General features: G+C 39.2%; 1 protein-coding gene across 5 annotated transcripts in view; it reads left to right on the top strand.

Moving 5' to 3' along the window:
- The first annotated feature begins 763 nt into the window (after window positions 1–763).
- The window catches only part of KLHDC3 (kelch domain containing 3), a 58,156-nt gene continuing 37,171 nt past the window's right edge, over window positions 764–21,748 (top strand). The window contains exons 1-2 of one of the 5 annotated variants that reach the window (XM_044429003.1): window positions 764–973; window positions 17,331–17,584. In XM_044429003.1, coding sequence (XP_044284938.1) covers window positions 17,431–17,584 — 154 coding nt within the window. In that variant the 5' untranslated portion in view covers window positions 764–973; window positions 17,331–17,430. Of the gene's footprint in view, window positions 974–1,017; window positions 1,174–7,026; window positions 7,140–8,917; window positions 9,064–17,036; window positions 17,067–17,330; window positions 17,585–21,748 lie in introns of those variants that run through there. The other 4 variants (XM_044429005.1, XM_044429008.1, XM_044429006.1 and 1 more) reach the window with 4 other exon arrangements.

Raw genomic sequence — 21,748 nt, 5'->3', positions numbered from 1 at the left:
CATTTGGCCTTCCTAGAACCATTTTGGTAACACAGTGTTGGACCAGATAGACCCTTGGTCTGATCCAGCATGTCTCTTCATATGTTCCTATGACTGGTACTCTGCTCATCCCTCACCTTTGCCAGGATGGCTGGAACTTTTGGGAATTGCAGTCCATCCCCACACATTCCCCACTACAGTTTAAAAGGCATCAGAGATGCTCTTTATTGCTGATGAGCTTCCTATTTTAGCTGCCTGCCTAAGACTGCAAAACCTGGGCAGGTTGTCAAGCACTGTGTTGGGCCATAATAAATGGTGAGAGGACTATGATCAGTTGGGTAGACCACATATTGATATGCTCCCACTGTCCCTAATTTACTTATATATATACATTAGAAGTAGTGCTTTTTTTGTTTTCTTTTTACTAGGAAACACTCCTTTTTTGCCCATTGGGGAGGTTCTGGAGATGCATTTTTTAAACGGAAAAGGGGTTTTGGCACCTTATAAAGGCCAGCATATTTATTATGGCATAAGCTTTCCTGGACCATAGCCGACTTCATAAGACACCACTTTTTAAAATGGTGTCAGCGCGCACAGATGTATGATTAATGACGACGATGGGGATGCATTTATTCGGTTTATAGGCTGCCCTGCCTTGCAAAGGAACCCAGGGTCGCTGCACCCGCCTCTTTTGTATGTGGCTCAAGAAAAGACTACATTTCCCAGGCTCCCTCGGTGGGCGGGGCCCGTCCGTTACGGTTGCGCGCCGAAGCAGGGCTGCGCCCGGGCCTGGATAGGTGCGAGGAAAGAAGAGGCTGCAGGCGCCTGAGGCAAAAAGTGGGACTTTGCTGGGCCGGCCGACCTGGAGAGCGGGCGTGCCCCGTCGGGGCCGCGGGACGGCCCCGCTTCCCTCTCCCCCAGGCGTGTAATGTTGCTGAGGTGGCAGAGCGAGGTCGGACTCCTTCCGAAGCGCCCCTGCTGAGGGACGAAGCAGGTGGGCAAGACCGTGTTGGCGGCGCTGTCCGTTGGAGGTTTGAAAGCTCCCGTGTAGGCTCTGGGCTGCTGGTCAACGTCAGTTACCGAGGTGGTTGGTGGGGGAGACCTCCGTGAGTGGAAAGGCATGAGGAAGCTTATTGTGACGGAGTAGGCTCCGTTCGTGAGCCGTGAGGAGCCCAGGCTGGGGGCTTGAAGGAGGTGGGTTTCTTTCTCTGTGCCTTCCTTAACGGTGGGAAAGCTGAGCTGAAATGCGAATTAGCATCATCTGTTCTGTGTGCAGGGCTGGCCCAAAACATTTCTTTGCCTGAGGTGGCATCCAAATGGCGATCCCCTTCCCTCACCTTCCTGAATGTGGAGTACCCAAGGCAGCTTACTTTTGGTACCTAAGGCAAGAAATCTCACGAACCCCTCTTTCTGACTACAGCTATAATAACTAATAGTTTGCTGCCCTTTCCTACTTTCTTAAATCAGAAGCTCACTCTGCATAATAGGTTAACCTTAAATGGTGTGCTTGCTCATCCTAAACTGGTGATCTCTTCCCTAGGCTGATGGATTAAGTTGCTTCAAGGCATGTTAAACTAAGTAAATTTTGAAAGTGCCTTTTAGAGACTGAGCATTCATTGAGGAGATATGCTAGACATCCCTAAACTGTTATTCTGCACATGGTTTGGTAAGCTATCATTATTGACCATATTGCCTCGTCCTGATAGGAGTTGTAGTCCAAAACTACTGGAGGACACCAGGAAGGCTGCACAGTTCTAGAAGGCTTGCTTTTGTAATTTCCCCATTTCTATCAGACCACAAGATAATGCCCTTTTGTCCTGCTTATTAATAACAATAATGCATCATTGGTGGTGAAGGAGCAAAGGCAAAATAGGGAAAGCCTGCTCTAAAAGAACTTAGAATGTGGAATAGACAATTGAGGAAAATAACAGAAAGAGGAGAAAGAGATGGGAGGACTGTGAGGAAAACACAGTTGTATGTTCTTTACTAGTAAATGAGAATTAAAGGGATAGACCAAAGGCTTAATTTGTAATAACTCCATTGCCTTGAGTCAGTTATGATCTAAGAAATGAACACAATCTCTAACTGATAGAAGCCCCGTTTCATGCAATGCTGTATGCCAAATATGCGTCCCCCATTACTCTAATACTACTTTTGCTACATACATAAAAATACCCTTCCCTCTACTTTAATTCCAAGTTAAAGTCTTAATAGTAATTCATTGTTGTAGATTAAAATTTCCATTTCACCTATTTGGTATGTGCCATTATGTCACCTCCAACATGGCAACCCTATGAATGTGTGTTCTCCAAAATGTCCGGTCCTTGGCAGTCCTGCTTAACTTTTATAAACTAAAGGCGGTGGTTCCTTTATGGAATCAATCCATTTCATATTTGTTTTTCCCCTTCTTCTGCCATCTAGTTTCCCTACCACAGAATCAAAGAGTTGGCAAGGGCCATGAAGACCATCGAGTCCATAATTGTCTTTTTCAGTGAGTCTTCTTTCTTATGTGCCTTAAGTACAACAGCCCCAGTTCCATTATTTTTGCTTCCAAGGGAAATTCTAGATTGATTTGATCTAGGATCCACTTGTTCATCTTTCTGTTGGTTCAGAGTATTCTCCAGTTCTATGTTTCAAATGCATCAGTTTTTTTCACTGTTAGCTTTCTTCACAGTCACATGGTAATAGGGAATACAGTAGTATGGATGATCTTGTTCTTGGCCTCCAAAACATCCCAACTTGCTGATATTTTCTAATGCCTTGACTGCCATCTTTCGAAGTCTCAGTCTTTTTCAAATTTCTTGGCAGCAGTTTCTGTTTGATTGAGCCAAGGTATGCAAAATCACAATTTCAATTTCCTTTGTTATTGACAATAAAGTTCTGTATTATTCTGTAGTCATGATTTTGCTAATGTTCAGCTGCAGTCATGCTTTTATACTTTCTTCTTTCACCTTCATCGAACACCATTTCAATTCATAGGTACTTTTTGCAAGTAATATGGTATCACTTACATATCTGCAATTATTTATGCATCTTCCTGCTATCTCTGATCCCAGTTCAGCTTTCCTTATGATATGTTCTGCATATACTGACTGAGAAGACAGGGAGACTAAATACTCCTTTGTCTGTTGCCTTTACCTATAGAAAATCATTCTGTTTCTCTGTATTGTATCCTAATAGTAGCTGCTTGTCCATGATGCAAGTTGTAATGATTTAAGTGTTATGAGTATATTCCTTTAAATGTTGGTAAGTTTCAGTGGGGGTGGGAGTAAAAGAGGTGAGTGAGGTGATTGGTTGGTGCCTGACAGTGTATGGACAGCTTGGAAGTATGTGAAGAGAGAAAAATAGATACTTGAGATCTGTCAGCAGTTAGCATTCATTTGTGGTCAGTCTGCAGATTCTGAAGAGGCAGCCTTCTCATTAGAATCTCAAATAGTGCTGTGAAAATCATTTAGGATTCAAAAGGAAAGGAAGTAGAATACTTAGAGGGCATATTAGCAACTAGGGAGAGTCAAAATCTAATATTGCCAAGTATTATAAGGTAAAATATAGATAGAAGCTGGCGAAAACCTGAGTGCAGAAGGGAAAGATTAAACTGAGATAACTAGAATAAAGTCTGGTCAGAGTTCATCCAGAAGAAAAAGGAGGATCTATGAGTAAGGAATGTTTGTGAACGGAAAGAGTTTTCATTTCTACCTCAGTCAGTTTTACTTCAGTCAGAAGTTATTATACATTGTTTTATTTACAAAGGGAAAAAGTTAGAGAACATTTTGAAACCAATACATACATGTCTCAGTCTCTCATCCTCAGATCCACATAGTCCAACGAAGAAGTCTTATACCTTGGGCACAATATTGAGGGAGAAGTTAATAAGATTGGAAGTAAATTTCTGGTGGCAGCATTACATACTGAGAGAAAGAGGGGGAAATATCAAGAGGTTAGCAAACAAAATATGAGTGTACTTGTCTTATAACCCAGGTTATGTATCAGGGTAGCGAAGTGCTAAGGCACACCATTTTTTTAAATAAGTTTTATTTTAAATAACCCTAATACAAAGAAAAACTAAAAACAACATCAGTCATCAGAAACATCGGACCTGCTGGGTCAGCCCCCACATTTTTTCTATTTATGTTAACTTAAAAACATATTTGAATCTATACAAAGTCCCGTTTCTCTAGCCAATAATAAAAAGAGTCCCAAGTTTGATAGAAATCAGTATCTTCTTTCTCCTTCAATGACAAAGTCAATCTGTCCATTTCTGCACAGTCCAAGATCTTTTTTTAGGATCAGTTCATCAGTGGGTGGTTCTTCACTTTTCCAGTGTTGGGCAAATGCAATCCTCGCCGCAGTAATTACATGTAAAATCAAGTACATTTCTTGTTTACTAATATCAACAGGTATAATGCCTAATAAGGAAACTTCAGGTTTAAAACTTAAGGATTTTTGTAGCATTTCCTCAAGCCATTTATATATTTTAATCCAATACTTTTTCGCTTTATCGCAAGTCCACCACATATGATAGAAGGTACCCAATTTATATTTACATTTCCAACATCCATTTGACATATTTGGAAACATCTTGGCTAGTCTATTTGGCGACAAACACCATCTATAAAACATTTTATACAAGTTTTCTTTATATGAAGTTGCTAATGTTATCTTAATATTTCTCTCCCACAGCTTTTGCCATTTTTCTAATTCAGTATTATATCCAAAGTTTTGTGCCCACGTTATCATAGTTTCCTTAACCTGTTCATCTTCCATTCTCCTATCTAGTAAGAAATTATATAGTCTTTTAATCATTTTCTCATCTGATTTAAACATCACCTGATCGAATGCTGTTAAATCTTTATAAAAGCCCCACATTCTATAGTCTTTAGCATATCTCGATTGTATCTGCACCTTATGCCACCAAGAAATATTAGATCCTTGTTCTTGTATTTCTTGATTCAATTTCAATCCCCCATCATTATCCAAAATGTCATCATATCTTACAATCGCTTCAAAGTTCAATGCATTTGGATATACAAGAGCTTCCATAGGTGAAAGCCATCTTGGTAATTTTTTATACAATTTTGTCTTTAACTTTTCCCACACCAACATTAATGATTTCCTAATATAATGACTTAAAAAAGAGCCATGTACCTTACCCTTTTCATGTCACATATAAGCGTGCCAACCCATTTGCAAATCATGCCCTTCGAGATACAAGATTCTCTTATTTCTTAAAGTTATCCATTCTTTTAGCCACATTAAAACAGAAGCTTGATAATACAGCATCCAATTAGGGAGACCAAAGTCCCCATTCTCTTTAGCCCCCTGAAGTATTTTTAGTTTAATCCTTGGTTTCTTCTTTCTCCATATAAATCTCAAGATTTGAAAATTTAAATCATCAAAAAATTTTCTATCAATTTTTATGGGAAACATTTGGAATAGAAACAAAAGCTTTGGTAATATATTCATTTTAGCTAGTGCTATTCTTCCCAGCAAGGATAATAGGCACACCATTTTTCAGGACCCTCTATAGCTTCTCATGATACACTCTCATGATACACAGTCAAAAGCTTTGTTGTAATTTGAAATCTACTTGTACTTCAGTGACCAACATAAATTTGCTGTATGATCTTGAGTGCCTCTTCCTTTTTGGAATTCAGCTTGAACATCATGGATTTCTTGCTCCATACAGAGTAAAATTCTTAGTTGCAACTCCTTGATCATCATTTATTTGCTTGGAAAATTAGTGCAGTGGTCCTATAGTTGCTGCACTTCATATCCAAATCTATGAAGAAATACATCATTTCTTTTGGGATTAAAGTGTCCAAAAATGTTATACATTCTTCAGACAAAACTGAGGACAGCAAATCCTAATGAAGGCAACTGAAAGTCAAGAGCCAGTATGTTCTAGGATGTATTTGCCCCAAGCAACTATGGTTTGTCTCATACATGCTTCTTCATCTCTTGGTGGTTGCATCATCTGGTGTGTTGAATGACTGACTGGGTCACCATAAGAATATAAGAAGAGGCACCAGATGAAAGGTCCACCTTGTCCAACATTCTATTCACACAGTGGCCAAGCAGCTGCACTGAATCTTGCAAGTAGGATATGAGTGCAACAGCACCTTTCTGCCCAACTTCCCCAGAATCTGGTGTATATTGGCATACAATTAAGAGCCTTCCTCTAATTGCAAAAGCAATAGTGTCAAATTAAGGGAGTACATTTCTGTGAGCCGTCCCGAGGCTATGTGGCAAGGGGATGGCAAATAAAAACTTTAACTAACTAACTAACTAAATAAATAATACATCAAAGTCTTAACTTGTCATTACTATCCTGAGTCAGTAATCATTTGAGAAATGAATGCAATCTCTAATTGATAGAAGTTCTTGAAATTAACTTGCATTCCTGTCCTTTGTAATGGGTTCCACCCCCAGTTCTGCTTCTGGTAAGCTGTCCTGATCCAATGGGATGCCATTGAATCTTATCCATAGAAAATGAGTTCTGTATAGGAGACCTTCCTTCCTTCCTTCCTCTTGCTATCCTTGATGTGGAAACTACTCTGAAAGAGTAGTGCAAAAGAAATTTATACCTGTGAAAATTTGGCTTATATTCTGTTTTTATCAAATAGTCAGATTTACTATGGGTGGGTAACAGTGATCAAATGAGGGGATAGTGTGAATTCTCTAAAATGTGAATGAATTAATGAAGCCTGGCAATTATATACCCCTAGTGCTGGAGTCACTTTTGTCTCCTGGTCCACAGCCTTCTAAACTTTTCCTATGGCTTTTCTTCATATTATCTCTTAGACTATGCAATTTGTAACCTTACTGAAGTTTTCTATATTGCAAGATCATGGTTGTAGGATGTGAGTTAGTTCAAGAGTCATTAATGTTTTAGAGGTGAAGGCTGAATTGATGTTGAACACTGGTGAGAGATTCCCTTCTATAGCAATTTCCTCTCTCTGCTGCTTGGATGACTACTGATGTTCATGGAATTTCTGGCTTGCTTTATGGCTTCTGTTTATAGCAAGCTTCTGTTGGAGACTTGTGTATCTTAACAAGTATCCTTCTAAGGTTCATGGGGTTTGCTTGAGGAAGGAGATGATTTTATACAGGTTTTGGATAGAATCTTATATACTTTGTCTTCATACAATCTTAATATTCTGGTAAGTAGATGAATAGAATTAATCTGTAATGGAGTATAATGTAATGGAGTGGGAGGTAAGCAGTCCTCCTCTAATTTGCTCTACTATTTTCTGTAGACTAGTGTAGAAATATGTTTTGTTTCTTTAAATGATTTCTTGGTATCCTTATACCCAAAGCATGCAATATAATGCAAACAAACAATTGATATTAAAAACAATTAAAATTCATACAGTAGTAAAAATACTAGCTAGGAACAGAAATAACAGCAGAAATAAAAATTATCCCTTAAATGCCTACAAGAAAAAAAAGTTGTCTTTTTAAAATCATCTCTTAAATGATTACAAGAAAAAAAGTAGTGTTCGAAAGAGAAAACATTATAGACAGAGCCTTCTCATTTATAAGGCACTATCATTGGTCATCACTCTCTTCACTTGTGAAGTTAGCACCAGATCTACTGCCACAGATCTAAATGGGAGTAGATTGCATTGCACTCAGAAACCTTGCATTGCATTCAGAAACAAATTGGAAGCAGGTGAAGTCCTTTTATTAGGGGGGGAAAAAGGATGATCCTTTCAGTCAGTACAGATCAGTAATCTGGCTGCTCTATTCTGAACCAGCAAAAATTCCTGAATAATTCTCAAGGACAATACCCTGTGCAGTACAGTACAATAATCAGTTTTGGATGATAATCTGGGAATGTTTGTCCCTTATGAAATTCTACGGTGTTTGCTTATCACTGTTGTCAGAGTGACCACAAAGCATACAGGAAGGAAGCAGAGGGTTAAACAGTATAATACCCCAGGGTTCCAAGACACTTGCAAGTGGTTAACTGAGAAGGATGAGCACTTGACTGGCGCTTGCTCTTGAGATAGGACATTGAATTACAATTATGAGGTGGGAAGTGAAAATTGGAAATTTAGAAATGTATAGATTGTTGTGGGTGGATGTGAAAATGGAGCTCGCTTTAGAAGTTGATTCTTTTTCATTTTAGTAGGCAGTAGGTTGTTAGACAAGCTCACATAAGTATTGATTTTTCTTTAGTCTTGTCATTTTTTAACTGGTATTACTATTAGTGGACATTAGCAGTCACCATTTCTTGTGGTATGTCACTTCAGTCATTCCATCCTACTAAAGAGGAGACACTGAATTAGAAAGGAGAATTAAATATAGGAGGTGGTGCCAGACATCAGAAAATGTATTATTCTTTAACCAGTTGCGTAAGGAAAATGAGGTGGAAGGGCTTGTAAAGATAAGAGGTCCAGCTGCTACAGTTGACTGTCACCCTGGCTCCCCTATAATGGGGGCACGGGACAAAATTCTTAGGAAGGGGTGAGGCTTTGCCATAGCAAATTAATGATGAAGCAGTTTCACACTGCAGTATGGAAGTTGTGGCCCTCCAGGTATTTTGAGCTATAAGTTGTCCATTCTTGTTTTAAAATAGTTTAAGATACTAATAGGCTATTCCTATATAAGAGTAACTTTGAAGAGTCATCTTGAATCTGAAAACTGTAACATGAGAATGAGTTCTGAGTTTCTGTCTGTTTGTCAGATTGTGTGTCTTGTTGATCTTAAGTATTCACAAGTTTGCTGTCTTATTTTAGCAGTTGCATAAGTGACTCAAGTTGGCCTAGCAATCGAGTCCAATATTAGCATACTTGCATCACATTATCAAAGGCCATTAATTATGGCTGTGTGGAAACCTGCTTCCATTTCCTGCTGCACTAGAATAAATAGGCAAAAGGAGTGAGTAAATGTCAGGAGTGTGAAAAGGAGTTGGATTGTTATTCTGCTGGATGTTACAGTGAGTGGGGATGTGCCTGAAATAGAACCGTCTATATGGCTTGCTTCAAGCCAGTTGTGGCTATTTTTAAGTACTACTAAACTGTGTGTCTGGAACCACAGCCTTTCATGTTGCTTATCCCAGAGGACCAAGACAAAAGCATGGTAGGGATTTTATTATTGCATGTACTTCAGAGACGATGAATATAGGATTGCCTTACTGTTTGGAGGAAATGGAGTTTTCTTATTTAGAGCACAGCAAAATTAACAAGCCAGGCTGTTCAGTTGTACACACTCTTTCTGTATTCCTCAAGTATCATTTATTGTTTTCTCTCAGATATATTTGCTGTTGTTTCTCAAAAGACAAAAGTCAGTCTTAAAATTTTCTTATTTTATATTGAACCTGTTCAGTACTTAACCTTCTAAAACTGTTGTTTTTGTTCCTTTTAGCACTGTAACTTAATGCATTTTCTTCCCCACTTTCTCTGTCCTCCTTCTGTTGTCTCCCTGGTGTCAAATTTCAGATTATAAGCTACTTGGATCAGGGACCTGTCCTCTTATGCTGTTTAATTTACCATGGATATTGATGACACTATATGAATAAATAATAGCAGTACTTCCTGTTCACAGATAAAATTGCTGAACACTTAAGGTTGGAAAAAAAATATTTCCAAACATTTCAACTTAGCCTAACAATAATGATGGATAAGGCTAATGAGGGTGTTAAGAGGGTTTCTTTTGCTGGTTCTAGAGTTTTGGAACATTCAACAACCAAGATGAGGCTATTTGAGAAATACTGAATGTTTTTGTATTGTGAACTACACTAGTTTATTACAGTAGACAGCTGATTTTTACATGTTCCATAGCTAAAGCAGTGAAAATGTAATTTTGGTGGTGTTTAACCAAATTCTAGCAATTTTTAAATTATCAAGCGGGTAAATCTTTTGTGAGTTACATAACCTCAGGGGCATTCACCTTGGTTAACCTTGGTTCTCCAGATGTTCTGGTCTACAACTTTCAACTGAAGGCAACATAGGAAATTGTGAGGAATGACAGGAGCTGTGGCACTCCAGATGCCCACCCCTGGTTTAGAACAATGGTTCTCAAACATTTTACACCCTTTAGTGTTTTTTGTTTGTTTGCTTGTTTGTTTCTTCTGCTGGTGTTTTAAATTTAAGGGCTTGTTTTAATTTTTTATCAGACTTAGTGTACACATCAAACATATACAGGTTCTGAAACAAAATCTGATTTATTTGAAGCATCACATTCCTTATTACAGAATTTACCAGTGACATCCTTCCTTTCACTTTTTTTTCAGTGATACCCTTCTGATTAGTAGTATATGGTGATGAAGAGTCTGTGAATATATTATGATCTTATGGACTGTTTTGCAAATTACTATTTTATTCCTTGGGTTGTTAACAAACTTGGTTGCCCACTGGAAAATGGAAGAGTAGTGGATCCAGATCAAACAACTTCCTTCCATCAAACTCTTTTGAAGCAGAATTTAAATATAATTGAGATCATGCTGATTCTCTCCACATTTTTAAGCCTTCTCTGAGCTTCTAGGTACTATAAAAAGGGGGAATCTGCATCCCATCCCCATTTTATGAGCCCTTATTTTTGACAACTGTCAAAAGAAAAGATTTCTTTATTTAAAGGATTTTTCAAGGCAATTTTAAAAGAATGTGAGCATTATTTTGATGATGGAAATATGCATGCTTATATTTTATACCTTTCCAGTACTAAAGTTCAAATTTTCTGTGGGACTTTCTATGTCTAAACATGGATTTTTTCCTTAGGTTCACTGAAAAGCAGATGATATCACGTTGTGTTACACTTTCAGCTTTTCTAGTCAGATACTAAATTTTCTAAAAAGAATAATGAAAAGAGCAGTGGTGGCTGTTGACAGCTTTTCCTGAGAGTGAAAATAATTTGTATCGAAGACAATGCAGTACTTATTACAAGCCAGCATGGATTTCTCAAGAACAAATCCTGCCAGACTAATCTAATTTCATTTATTGACTGGGTAATTTCCCAAATGGACTGTGGCAATGCTGTGGACATAATCTATCTAGACTTTAGCAATGTCTTTGACAAAGTGCCCCACAACATCCTAATTACCAAACTAGCAAAAAGCAGGCTAGATCGTGCAACCATTAGGTGGAGCCACAATTGGCTGCAAAATCAGAATCAATGGCACATTCTCAGACTGGACAGAGGTGACATGTGGGGCGCCACAGGGTTCTGTCCTGGGACCAGTACTCTTCAGCATTTTTATTTATGATTTAGATGAGGAAGTACAAAGAAAGATAATTAAATGTGCAGATGACACAAAGCTGAGTAGAATAGGCTTCGGCGAATGGGGCAGCATAAAAATGTTTTAATAAATAAATAAACAAATAAATAAATAAAATAGCAAATACCCTGGAAGACAGAGATAAGATGCAGGGTGATCTCAATAGGTTAGAATGTTGGGCAGAGAACAACAGAATGAAATTCAATAGGGACAAATGCCGGGTCCTTCACTTAGGAACAAGAAACCAAATACACCACTACAAGATGAGGAATATTTGGCTCAACAGTACTGCAAATGAGAAGGAACTTGGAGTTGTAGATTGCAAGCTAAATATGAGTCAATGATGTGATGCAGCTGCAAAAAGGGCAAATGCTATTTTGGCTGTATTAACAGAAGCATCTCTTCCAAAACATGTAAAGTACTAGTCCCACTATACTCATCAGTAGTCAGACCTCACCTGGAGTACTGTGTCCACTTCTGGGCACCTAAGTTTTAAAAAGATGCAGAAATGCTAGAAAGGGTTCAGAGGGAGGGCAACAAGGAGGATTCAGGAACTGAGGCAAAACCCTGTGAGGAAAGATTGAGAGAACTAGGCATGTTCAGCCAAAGAGGAGAAGACTGAGGGGTGATATGATAACACTCTACAAGTATCTGAGAGGCTGTCACAAAAAAGAAGAAAATGATCTCTTCTAATTCATTCTAGAGTGCAGGACATGGAATAACAGGCTTGGGTTAGAAGAAATCAGATTTAGAGTAGACATTGGAACAATGGAACCTATTATAGGTAACAGAGGAAACTATTACCTGAGGAAGTTGTGGGCTCTTCATCACTGGTCATTCAAAAAGTATCTGGGCAGTCATTGGAATAGGATGGTGTAACTTAGCGTCCTGCAATAGCAGGGGGTCGGACCCAGTGGCCTTCTGGCCCCTTCCAAAACTGCTGTTCTGTGATTCTATATCCATTCAAAGTTGTTTTGTGATTGTTGAATCAGATTGCTAAAATGTGTTGAATGTGGCAATGCAGAAATGGGGCAAAATGTTAATTAGTACAGTTTATTTGCTGTAAAGCCATTGAGGTGATAAGTAGTTGGAGGAGGAGGAGAAAATCATTGACTACAAACCTTGCTGGCTATGTGCTACCCTCTTTCCCAGAGGTGGCATGCCTGCATATACCAGTTGCTGAGAAGCTTGGGCTGGTAGAGGTCTTGCACCCATCCTGCTTTAGGGATCCTGTGAGTAGCTGGTGTATAGAGTGATGGACTAGATGGTCCTTAGTCTGATTGAGTATGACCTTTCTTACATTCTTATGTAGCAACTAAAAAAACCCTCTTAAAAGAATAAAAGCAAGCATTAAAATAGCAAGACTTTGGAATATTAAAACCACATAATTTAAAATACTAAATTCAAATCCTTTCTGATAGAGCACTCATAGTTCTTCAGGAAGCACATACCACAGTTTGGGAGCAACACAGGAGAAAGCCTTTCCTGTGTGCCTAACAAATGGGCCTCTGTAGGTAATGGTGTCATCAAAAGAGTAGACAAGAATATCTGGGCAGGTTCATAGCTTAAATAGTTGGATTTCAAGACATTCAGAGGTTTAAAGGTTACATCCAGTACCATGAACTAAAGGTAAAATCCAGTACCTTGAACTGTAACAGGTCTTTCAAGACAGGTGTAATATGATTCCATTATTGTGCTGCTGTATTTTGCAGCAACTGTAGCTCCTGGAAGCTCTTCAGGGGCAATTCCAAATACAGTGCATTGCAGTAGTGCAAAATGTCCATAAAGTTCCATATTGCATCTATCACTGGCAAGCTGCTCAGCATAAAGCCCTTTTTCAAAAAGACTGGATGTGGAGAAATTCAAATAAATTTGAACATAGTAACATAGCCACATGGGGAAGTGGTCACCAGTGACATTCACACATGAGATAAGGATAATTTTACCATTCCTTAGATTTGCGAAAATTCTCGCTATCAAATGGGAAGATACTACAGATAACTCTGGATGTGGTCAAACAAGAGATGACAAGACTGAACATCGATATCTTAGAAATCAGTGAACTAAAATGGACAGGAATGGGTGAATTTAATGCAGATGACCATCAGGTATACTACTGTGGGCAAGAATCCCTCAGAAGAAATGGAGCAGCCTTCATAGTCAATAAAAGAGTAGGAAAAGTAGTACTGGGATACAATCTCCAAAATGACAGAATGATCTTAGTTCGAATCCAAGGCAAACCATTCAACATCATAGTAGTCCAAGTTTATGCCCCAACCACTGGTGCTGAAGAGGCTGAAGTTGACCAGTTCTGTGAAGGCCTACAGCACCTTCTAGAATTAACTCCAAAAAATGATGTCCTTAGCATCATGGGGGATTGGAATGCTAAAGTAGGAAGCCAAAAGATAACCAGAATAACAGGCAAGTTTGGCCTTGGAGTACAAAATGAAGCAGGGCACAAGCTCAGAGAATATGATGGTCATAGCAAACGCTCTTTTCCAACAACCCAAGAGATGACTCTACACATGGATATCACCAGACGGTCAACACAGAATCAGATTGACTTTGTGTTCTGCAGCCAGAGATGGAGAATCTCTATACAGTCAGTAAAAACTAGACCAGGAGCTGACTGTGGCTCAGATCATGAGCTTCTGGTTGCAAAAGTCCTAGAGGAGATCAACCCTGACTGTTCTTTAGAAGGCCAGATCTTGAAGATGAAACTCAAATACTTTGGCCACCTAATAAGAAGGAAGGAGTCCCTGGAGAAGAGTCTAATGCTGGGAACAATAGATGGCAAAAGAAGACGGGGATGGCAGAGAATGAGGTGGCTAGATGGGGTCACTGAAGCAGTTGGTGTGAGCTTGGGTCGACTCCGGGAGATGGTGGAGGACAGGAGGGCCTGGAGGAATGTTGTCCATTGGGTCGCGATGGGTCGGACATGACTTCACGACTAACCACACAGATAACTCTGATTGTATATTACACCATCACTGGTGATCAACAGCAAACAGTGTTTATATTTATGCATAATATAATATTGAGTACAATCATGAACAAAAACTGAAAAGCTCTGGTTATAGTCCAGAGTAATATTCATACATTATTTTCACTTTGACGTAAACTGATTGGAGATGATTTTAGTACACTTTTAAAAAATCCCAAATAGTGTTTTATAATTGCATAAATTATAAAAACTGTGGTATGCACCTTGCTTGAAATAAAGCCATTATTGATGGCTTTATTCTGTTTTTCCTTGAGTTTCCCTTCAATTAGCTTTCATGCCAAGCTTGTTCAACCGCTGGTTGTATGTAAGAAACTTAGGAAACTGAAGACTTCCTCATTAATTCCTATATTGCAAAACTTATAGAAAATGAATTTTATAATTATTGAGAAATTGCTTGTTTATGTAGATCTCTGAAACAAACTAGTTTTTCCTCCTGGGGATCTGATATTACATAGTCATTGCTACATTGCTAATGACTACATACAGACCAAGTATTTCTTGTTCTCTCAAAAAAATCAATGCATAATATATGTTTTCATCTCTCTTTTTTATATTTATTTATTTATTTATTTATTTCTGTTTCTTTTTAACAGTGTATTTTTAATGGTGTATTTAATTTCTTGGCACTCTAGCCTATCTTTTTTCTAACATGGATTTCTTTGAATTCTCTCATTTGTTAAGGTTTTTAGAGTTCTGTGTATTAGTTGTCAGCCAAAGGAAAAGTACTCAAATTTTAACATCTGATTTATGTGCTCCATGAAAGTCTTGGAGGGGAATAAAAAACGTGAAAGGTTATGTCATCCTTTCATGCTCAAATGTTACATACACTAAACTAATGTAAACTGTCTTTAGTTGATGCTGTGTGGAAAAAGAAATCTGGTATCAGTATATTAATCTATTAGATTTATATTCTGCCATGTTTCTTACAATGAACTCGGTGTGACTTAAATCATTTTCCTCTTGCTTTCAATCTTATCCCCACAAAAACAACCCTGGGAGGTAGGTTGGGCTGAGAGTCTCTACCTGAACCAAAGTCACCCAGTTACTCCATGGTTGAGCAGGAACTAGAACCCAGTTTGTTCCACTCTTAACCACTACACCACTCTGGCATATGCTGGAGCATTCTCTCTCTCTCTCTCTCTTCTTATTGGCCTTTGACAGAGGCCATATGCTTTATAAATATTTTGTTTTTTTTCTTTAGAAATACGGCACATATTTCCTAAGGATATTACCAAATAAATGGACTGGTACAGAGTTTGTTACCACAGGCATCAGCTGAACCGTTAAGCAAGAGATAATACTTTTTCAGCAGCCTACCTGCTTTTCTCTTCTTGGTATTTTATATATTTTATTAGATTATTATCCCACCCCATTAGCCACAAGGCTCCCTGGGTGGGTTATAAACACAATAATAAATACATAAAATATAAATAAATAAACTTATATTGGTACTTGAGGAAAAGTATGACACTCGGCTCTGGATGAAAGAATACAAGGGAATATTTGCACATTAGTATACCTTTTAAGTCTCTAAGACCACATACATTTTTCCAGGACATGCATTTTCAGTATGATATTTTCTGAGACTTAGTGCCATCTGTGGAAGTACAGTTAGTATCAGGAATTAGAAGTGAACATTATTTATTCTAAAAAATTATATACAGTCCCCCTCAGCACATTGCTCTCAAGACATTACCAACTTAGGGTCATAGCAGGAGGGAGAAGCAGGTTGCACCTTGCCTCAGTTATTCATGCAATAGTGACATCCAGACTAGACCATGGTACTGCCTTCTATATGAAGCTGCATTTAAGGATGGTTAAGAAATTTCAAATGTAGCAGAATGAAGCAACCCCAGGTGAACATATGAAATTAATATTGTATCAGTTACAGTGGTTGCCAGTACATTTTGGGCCCCAGTTTAAACTGCTAGTATTGACTAATGCCCTAAACAGTTTAGGCTTAGGTTATCTGATGGAGCAATCTTCATTCATATGAACCCACTCAGAACTTGAATTTGGCCTCTGGGTCCAGGCCATGGCCATGCTTATCAAGTCTAAAAGTAAGAAATATTTTTTAGCCAAAGAATTGCATTCCTTCAGAGTTGACCAGGTATCTTCACAATGATTGCTCATCTTACGAAGGGTGGCTATGGAAGCAGAAAGTGAAGTTGTCCTCCATAGGCAGCTTACTTAGCATGCAAGCAGTAGGTGGGGCCAAAAGATACACTAATGTAAGTACTCAGCCTCATATGCCTTCACATGCCTTTCTCTTGAACACCACCTGTGTAAAAGATTTCAGTTTTTCCTTTAGTATCTGTTGTTTGAGCATAGACTTGGATGATGGTTATGTTGATTCACATGGATATGATTTGGTCACATTTTGCATTATAGCCCCTTACTGCCTGTGTTATGTCTTGTCTCAGTATTAGAGCATTATTTCTTCTGAGTTTGTCATTTTCAGAGTAAAATACTTTGTGTTTATCTGACTGAAAATGTTCCATTCTAGTCCACTTTAGTTTGCTAGCAGCGAGTACTGTGATGTTTAACCATTCCATTTTCTGCGTTACGTTTTCCAGTTTGTCTCGGTTAATAATTCTCAAATTTCATGTCCCAATTGTATGTTGTACAACATCAGACTTTCCTTTCACCTCTGTACATATTAGTTATTCATTTATTTTATTTCTGTACTGCTCAATGGCCAAAGCAACTTTTGGCTCTGCTCTAGTTGTGTCATTAGTGGCAGCACTATTTGTACTTGTCCTGTGCTCTTCCCCAGTACTCTTCATTGAGTGCTTTCCCAACCTGGGGTCTCATCTTCTGGCATTATCACTTCTTTCATTTTGATTTTATCATGGGGCTTTCAAGGTAAGAAAAGTGGTTTACAATTGCCTTCTTCTGCACAGTACTAACCAAAGTTATTTTGAGTGTTACTGTCATTGTATGTGAGATCCTCCACCAGTATTGCCTTCAGCAAGAGTGTTGAAAAGAAAGGAACAAGTAATATGTTCAAAGAGGATATTTAAAATTTATCCATTGAAAAAAGCTTTTGCACAGAGGAAGATTCAGATTCATTTTACAATGGGTCTAATACAGTGTGTTTTGAATCTTGATATTCCTTTTCTGTTGCAGAGTTCTGTGGCTACAAACCAAAATGGCTGGTAGCCCTGTGGGCATGAAACTCTAACACTCCCACCCCCAGCTTGGAGGGACTGAGCACTTACAAAAGGGAATGTTACGGTGGACAGTGCATTTAGAAGGTGGTCCCCGGAGAGTAAACCACGCCGCTGTGGCAGTTGGACACAAAGTCTACTCTTTTGGAGGCTACTGTTCTGGTGAAGACTATGAGACTTTGCGACAGATTGATGTTCATGTATTTAATGCAGGTAAAATGAGTGTTTAAATAGTTTCTGAGGATCTGGTGTTCTCATATGATCCTTAGCTTATGATTTTAAAATAGTTTTGAAGAATATTTTCCAGATTTAAGGTATTTAAATAGAAGGTGCTTATGCTGTTGCAATAAAAGTGTTGTCTAGTTTATCTATTTGTTTGTATTGATTGAATTGTAATAAGTATAAACATGCCAAAATAGTGTTACCTAAAACTGGAATTGTCTTTCAGGGGCAAAGGAATTGGCCATTTCACATAAAACATATGAAAATCGTGCATTTATTCCTCTTGATTGAAATTGTACCTGTTTGGGAATCTAGGAAAAGTGTTTGGGAAGTGGTCTTTAATATATTAACAGAGCATAGAAATGTTATAAATAAATAAATAAGTAAGTAAGTAAGTAAGTAAGTAAATAAATAAATAAAGTGTTTAAGGAATAAGTAGGAAGTGTTTAAGGAGAGGAAACTTTGTGATTAACATTCTCTGTTTCCAGAATATTTTGATAATGTTTAGATTGTCTTAGGAAATAATATAGTCCATCAGATAAGACATTAGTTAAGAAATAAATAATTACTATGGAAAGAATAGGAATATGATTTATTAATTTGTTTAAGTTGTATGTTATAATGGAGTAAACATTCAATAAATTTATACTAAAACCAAAGGGAAAAACGAACATTTAACATAAAAAGTCAACTGTAGGAACTAACAAAACCATTTCACACATTTGCAACCACAAATGTGGAAGTTGCTTTTTTAGTTTGTTTCTTTGTCTGTTGATTAGCAAAAGTTTGACTTTGTGACAGATATTTACAACTAAATATTTAATATTTGTGTGAGTTTGCACAACATGGCAACCCATCCTGTGAATAAACTGTGTAATGTAGGTTGCTCTAGAACACCCTACTTTGAGCTTGTCAGTTGATCAGGCTGATTGTAGATTGTCCCTGACTCTTTCCCCTTGGTCTTTCTGCAGTTACCCAAGGGATCTCAATCTTGAGGCATATCTTATCTTGCTCTTCCCATGCCATTCATGACTGCTTTTGTGATTTGCTGTGTCTTTCCCCCATTTTCCCCACAAGCTGCAAACTAAAAACAAAGCCACATAAAAGTCATAGCTGCATGTGTCGTCAAAAAACCTTGTATAGTCCTGTCAGAAACACTGTTTTAAAAACAACTCTTTTGACAGCTGTCAGAAGTAACTATGCCTATAAATGGACTGCACTTTTCCACTTCTGCTAACAATTATAGGCTTGGGAAAGGCTGAAATGGGTGGAGGTCACTACAAATTGTCAGATCCACACTTACAACTTAAAGGATCTTGCTGTGAGGGTGTGTGATCTACTTACCATCCCTTTTTACAACAGAAACAACCAGAGGTACAGTGTTAATCTTAATTATATTTACCTCATCCCAGAAATTCAGTTTTAAATTTACTCACCTATCTAAATCATGAGAAATTTCATTAATTAACTTAATCAAATTTATTAATCATTTGAAATTTATCTCCAAAAGTAAGTATTCCAAGATAACATCTAGGCACTGTCAAAATTGCTAGTCTGCTAATACACTGTGAGATACAGATTCTGCAATTGGCATTAGTTCAGATTTTGCCCAGTTAATTGAATAACCAGACAAATGACCAGACATATTAATTAATGGCATCAACACTGGCACGGATAACTATACTTTAGAAATAATAAATGATCATAGTAAATAATTTTAAATTCCAAACAATCATACACAAATCCATAAATTCTAAAGGAAAGCCAAGTTAGTTAAAGTAGCAAAAAATTGATTTGCCAATTCGTTTTGTCAAAGGCTTTTTCAGCATCAGAAGAGACAGTGGCGACATAGTTCTGTCATTGTTTGAAACACTCAGATTATGATTAGTCTAAAATTTTCAGTCTCTGATCTAGGTTTAATAAATCCAACTTGATCAGTTCGAAACAAAGTTGTATCAGTTAATTCTAAACATTGTAACAAGTTATTTGAGGAAACAGAATGGAATGTAAATCAGAATTATGCCAGAATTAACGCACAACAGCATGCTCATTTAGGCTAACATTCTTTCTCTTGGTCCCCCTCCCCGCCTTTCAGTGCAACCCCATTCAGGACAAGATCCAAGTCACCTACCCAGGAGTTTGAACCACCTACCAGCAGGACCTCCGTCTTGTCTGGATTGAGCTTCAGTTTATTGGCCCTCATCCAGGCCATTACCTCGGCCAGGCACCGGTTCAGTACAGCCACTGCCTCACCTGGATTGGTTGAAAAAGAGAGGTAGAGCTGGGTATCATCAGCGTACTGATGATTCCGCAGCCCATACCTCCGGATGACCTCTCCCAGCGGTTTCATGTAGATGTTGAAAAGCAAGGGGGACAGAATAGACCCCTGTGGAACTCCATGGCATAACTGCCATTGCGCAGAGGTAAAGTCCCCCAGCACCACCTTCTGGAATCGGTCGTCGAGGTAGGAGCGGAACCACTGCCAAGCAGTGCCTCCTACTCCCAGCTCCCTTAGCCTATCCAGAAGGATACCATGGTCGATGGTATTGAAAGCTGCTGAGAGGTCCAGGAGAAACAACAGGGACGCACTCCCCCTGTCTCTCTCCCTGCACAGGTCATCATACAGGGCGACCAAGGCAGATTCAGTACCATACCTGGGTCTGAAGCCGGACTGAAATGGGTCCAGATAATCAGTCTCATCCAAGAGAGCTTGGAGTTGTCCCGCCACCACCTGCTCCAGCACCTTGCCCAAAAACAGGATGTTGGCCACCGGTCTATAATTGGCAGCCATCTCTGGATCCAGGGGTGCCTTCTTTAGGACCGGCCTGAGCACCACCTCCTTTAGAGGGGCAGGCACCCAGCCGTCCTTCAAAGAGGTGTTGATGACCTCCCGGATCCAGGAACCAATCCCGTGTTTGGCTTTGGAGAGTAGCCACGATGGGCAGGGGTCCAGTACACAGGTGGTGGTATGTACTTGTCCAAGCATCTTGTCCACGTCATCAGGCTGCAATAACTGAAACTCATCCAACAATGTGTGACCAGACAGTAACATTGGCACCTCCCCTAAGGAATTTGAGTCACTAGTGGAGTCCAGCTCGTGACTAATCTGAGCAACTTTCTCCTTGAAGTGCTGGGCAAAGTCGTCACAGCGGATTATCGAGTGTGGTACAGGATCTTTCTTGGGGCCTGGCTGTACCAGCCCCTGTACCACCCGAAAAAGTTCCGCTGGACAGCACTGTGAGGAGGCAATGGAAGTGGAGAAGAATTTCATCTTCGCTGCCCTCACTGCCACAGCATAGGCCCGATGTTGTTGTTAGTCGCAAAGTCGTGCCTGACCCATCGCGACCCCATGGACAACATTCCTCCAGGCCTTCCTGTCCTCCACCATCTCCCAGAGTCCACTTAAGCTCACACCAACTGCTTCAGTGACTCCATCTAGCCACCTCATCCTCTGCCATCCCCTTCTTCTTTTGCCATCTATTGTTCCCAGCATTAGACTCTTCTTCAGGGACTCCTTCCTTCTCATTAGGTGGCCAAAGTATTTGAGTTTCATCTTCAGTATCTGGCCTTCTAAAGAGCAGTCAGGGTTGATCTCCTCTAGGACTGACTGGTTTGATCGCCTTGCGGTCCAAGGGACTCCCAGGAGTCTCCGCCAGCACCACAATTCAGAGGCCTCAATCCTTTTGCGCTCAGCCTTCCTTATGGTCCAGCTTTCACAGCCATACATTGCAACTGGGAAAACCATAGCCTTGACTATACGCACTTTTGTTGGCAGGGTGATGTCTCTGCTTTTTAGTATGCTGTCTAGATTTGCCATAGCTTACCTCCCCAGGAGCAAGCGTCTTTTAATTTCTTGGCTGCAGTCCCCATCTGCGGTGATCTTGTTGCCCAGGAAAATAAAATCTGTCACTACCTCCATTTCTTCCCTATCTATTTGCCAGGAAGTGAGAGGACCAGATGCCATGATCTTAGTTTTCTTAATGTTGAGTTTCAAGCCAACTTTTGCGCTCTCCTCCTTCACCCACATCAAGAAGCTCTTTAGTTCCTCTTCACTTTCTGCCATAAGAGTGGTATCATCTGCATATCTGAGATTGTTGATATTTTTCCCAGCAGTCTTAATTCCAACTGGTGATTCATCTAGCCCCACCTTTCTCA

Source organism: Varanus komodoensis, unplaced genomic scaffold (genome assembly GCF_004798865.1).
Source record: "Varanus komodoensis strain SLA01 unplaced genomic scaffold, ASM479886v1 scaffold2, whole genome shotgun sequence".
Lineage (NCBI taxonomy): Eukaryota > Metazoa > Chordata > Lepidosauria > Squamata > Varanidae > Varanus > Varanus komodoensis.
Note: the sequence above shows the minus strand (reverse complement) of the source record. Positions and strands in the feature narration are given on the sequence as shown.